Genomic DNA, 2,945 nt, shown 5'->3' on the forward strand with positions numbered 1-2,945 from the left:
GAGACTGTATGGAGTGATTGTACGTACCAACAGCACTGTATGGGGCAGAAACATGGAACATAAGAGAAGAAGAGAGGAGTTTTGAATGTGTTTGAGATGAGGTGTCTGAGAAGTATGATGGGGGTTACTAGGCTAGATAGAGTGAGAAATGAGGAGGTGAGGAGGAGAACAGGGGTGGAAAGAGAGCTGGGAGATAGGGTTGATGAAAGAATATAAGGATGGTTTGGACACATGGAAAGAATGAGTGAAGAAAGACTAGTAAAAGAGGTATGGAAGGCAGATGTGGAGGGAGTGAACAGGATAGGATTGAGTGGAGAATAGTTGTGTATGGATGATGTTGAGATGCATGGGAGGTGGGGGATGGTGTGTTTGAACAATATTTTTGACACAACCCGAAGGGACAAAGAGAGGGTCACCGATTTAATGAAGTGGGACTAAGAGAGGGTCACCAATTTAATGAAGTGGCCTTGTATTGTATCTTGCTCCATTACATCTGACCCAGGGCAGTGGGCAATATGCAGGAATGACCCATCATCCACGAGCCAAGAGGAAGGAGGCTAAATGGGAGTGGAGTATGTGGGTATGGAATGGGTGGGAGTGTATTTTATGTCTTTGCTTTTTGACTACCTCCCTTGTAAGGGGGAAAAAGCAGTTTGTATATGTATGTAAGCAACCCCCTACCTCCTGTCCTTTTCCTCTTCCTCCATCTATCCTCCATTTACTTTCCACCAAAAAATGATCTGATATTTCCCCACTCTCTCCTTAAAACATGTACATCCAAAACTCTTCCTACTCTTCTAGTTACCACTATATAGTCCATTAACCCCTTCATTACCGACCCACGAATGGCTGGAGCCCTATGTTTGTAAACACAGACACTTGCTACCACGTAGGTAGCAATAACCCAGAAACCGAGGCCTTGAGAGCCCTCAATACACACAGCTTATAACTGTGACATGTGCGTGTTACGGGGAGCACGCTTGGTTCCTGGCGGGTGCACTCAGCCGTGACACGCAGGTGTCACAAAACAAACATCCGGTACTCAAGGGGTTAAATTCCTACACCTTTCCATCCACCACTCCCATGTGTACTTATGCTTGACTTTCTTCTTAACCCCTTCCATACGGTGCCGCACACGTAGGCGTCATGAGGAGCAAGTGGATTCGCGACGCTGCCATATCGGCGTCTTGATTATATTTATTGTAGTCGCCCCTGTGTTTTTACATTCTCCCAAATGCGCCCTTAATCCCATTCTCTGTGGTTTTCAAAATTCGCGGGTGAAAGAGAGAACGATCGATATAAGCGGCGACTATATTTTATGATGCGAATATTATTTCGTTACGTCGTACGGCTGGCATTGGCTGCTGCCCGCGAGATTTAAGTCCCGTATTGAAGTGGTTAAACACTGTATTTGCTACCATACACTCTCTAGACACATCTTCATTATCTCTTCACTACAATTTTTTCCTGGAACTCCACACTTCCCAACCACTCCATCTACTGGCTCATTTCCTACCCTAGCATTATGATCTACCAATACCAATACGATGACATTTCTCTCTAAACCCTCAAGTACATTTTAAGTGAAAAGTCATACTAATGGTTCCATCCTAACAAGGATTTCTTTTGACAGACTCATTGGCAACTTTCAGTTGTATACAAATGTAAAATGGTAAGATATACATGACAATGCTGGCAGGTCTAATATAAGTTTGAAGGGTAAGAGACTGAAGAAAGTTTTATATATTTAGAACATCAGATACTTTTACATACCCAAAAAGTTGCATCACGGTGACAATGTCACTGGATTGCTACAATGAAGAATCTAAGGTAAGAGGGTAAATAAAACAAAATTGTGATGCTACTACAAATCAAATTATTTTTAGTTCCTACTCCTGGACTAATAATATGACACAAATGATACAGTGAGTCTTAACAAACTTCAAGCTGTTCAGAAAAATAGCGTCATTTCTCTTCACCCCTTGACTTCACCACCCATAACACTGCAGCACAAGGCCTTGCATTTGCTTTCCTTGTTGAACTATGTGGCCAAAAGCATTAAAGCACATAATAGTGCAGAGCCACATTTATATTGTGGCTGTGAACATTAGTGCTCAAGTGTGGGAGGTCTAGTCTCCTACTTCCCTGTGTCCACTGTATCGATAAGTCTTAGGTATCAACATCACATAGTCGACTTGATTTACATCACACTTGTTATGAGGACTTACAGTCGAGTAACATCCTCTAGCTTGACTGAGTCAATCAGCACCTCTCTCCCACATTCCCTTTGGCTGTGCTGCCTTGGAGTGGCCTACGAGAAGGGCCTGCGTCAATATTTTTCATTATTGACAATAAAACTTATTAAACTTGTCACAACTCGTTGCACAGTTACCAGTAAGCTTAAAACTAACCAAACATATTTAAGTAAAAGAAAGATCGTTATCTAAATACCCGAGTACAGAAGGTGTGCATAGCACAAAAGAATTCCACATTTCTAGCATTGCCACACCTTAGGTTGGGAGGCAACTTTGCATTGGTAGCTTCTACCATAAATGAGTACAGATCCTCCGTTAAATCGACTCCAAACACGAACCAGACTTTGTGCCGTGGGATCAGTGGCTCTGGGCCACTCTTATATGCGCACCCATCGGTTCATGTCAAGGGAGCTGGGAGGTGGGTGGGGGGAAGATGTTGGTCAGGCTTCATGTTCCCGAGGTCCACTTACCTTCTGCACCATACAGGATCGTGCAACTGATTCAAACAACCTGAAAGAAGGGCATACTATAATGAGAACCTCCCTAACATAAAAAATACCATACCTAACACAATTTTAACATCATCCAAACGAGTGCACTGGAATAATAATAAATACTGCTATACGCACACACACACATAAAAGTCATTTCCCCTTTATAAGGGAGGTAGCCAGCCAAAGTATGAACCCA

General features: G+C 42.9%; 1 protein-coding gene across 6 annotated transcripts in view; it reads right to left on the reverse strand.

Moving 5' to 3' along the window:
* Nucleotides 1–1,853: 1,853 nt before the first annotated feature.
* The window catches only part of Not1 (CCR4-NOT transcription complex subunit 1), a 112,672-nt gene continuing 111,580 nt past the window's right edge, over nt 1,854–2,945 (reverse strand). For all 6 annotated transcript variants that reach the window (XM_076209788.1, XM_076209787.1, XM_076209789.1 and 3 more), the window contains one exon: nt 1,854–2,765. In XM_076209788.1, coding sequence (XP_076065903.1) covers nt 2,696–2,765 — 70 coding nt within the window. In that variant the 3' untranslated portion in view covers nt 1,854–2,695. The remainder of the gene's footprint in view (nt 2,766–2,945) is intronic.

This window comes from Oratosquilla oratoria, chromosome 26 (genome assembly GCF_046742065.1).
Source record: "Oratosquilla oratoria isolate Oo_2021 chromosome 26, ASM4674206v1, whole genome shotgun sequence".
NCBI lineage: Eukaryota > Metazoa > Arthropoda > Malacostraca > Stomatopoda > Squillidae > Oratosquilla > Oratosquilla oratoria.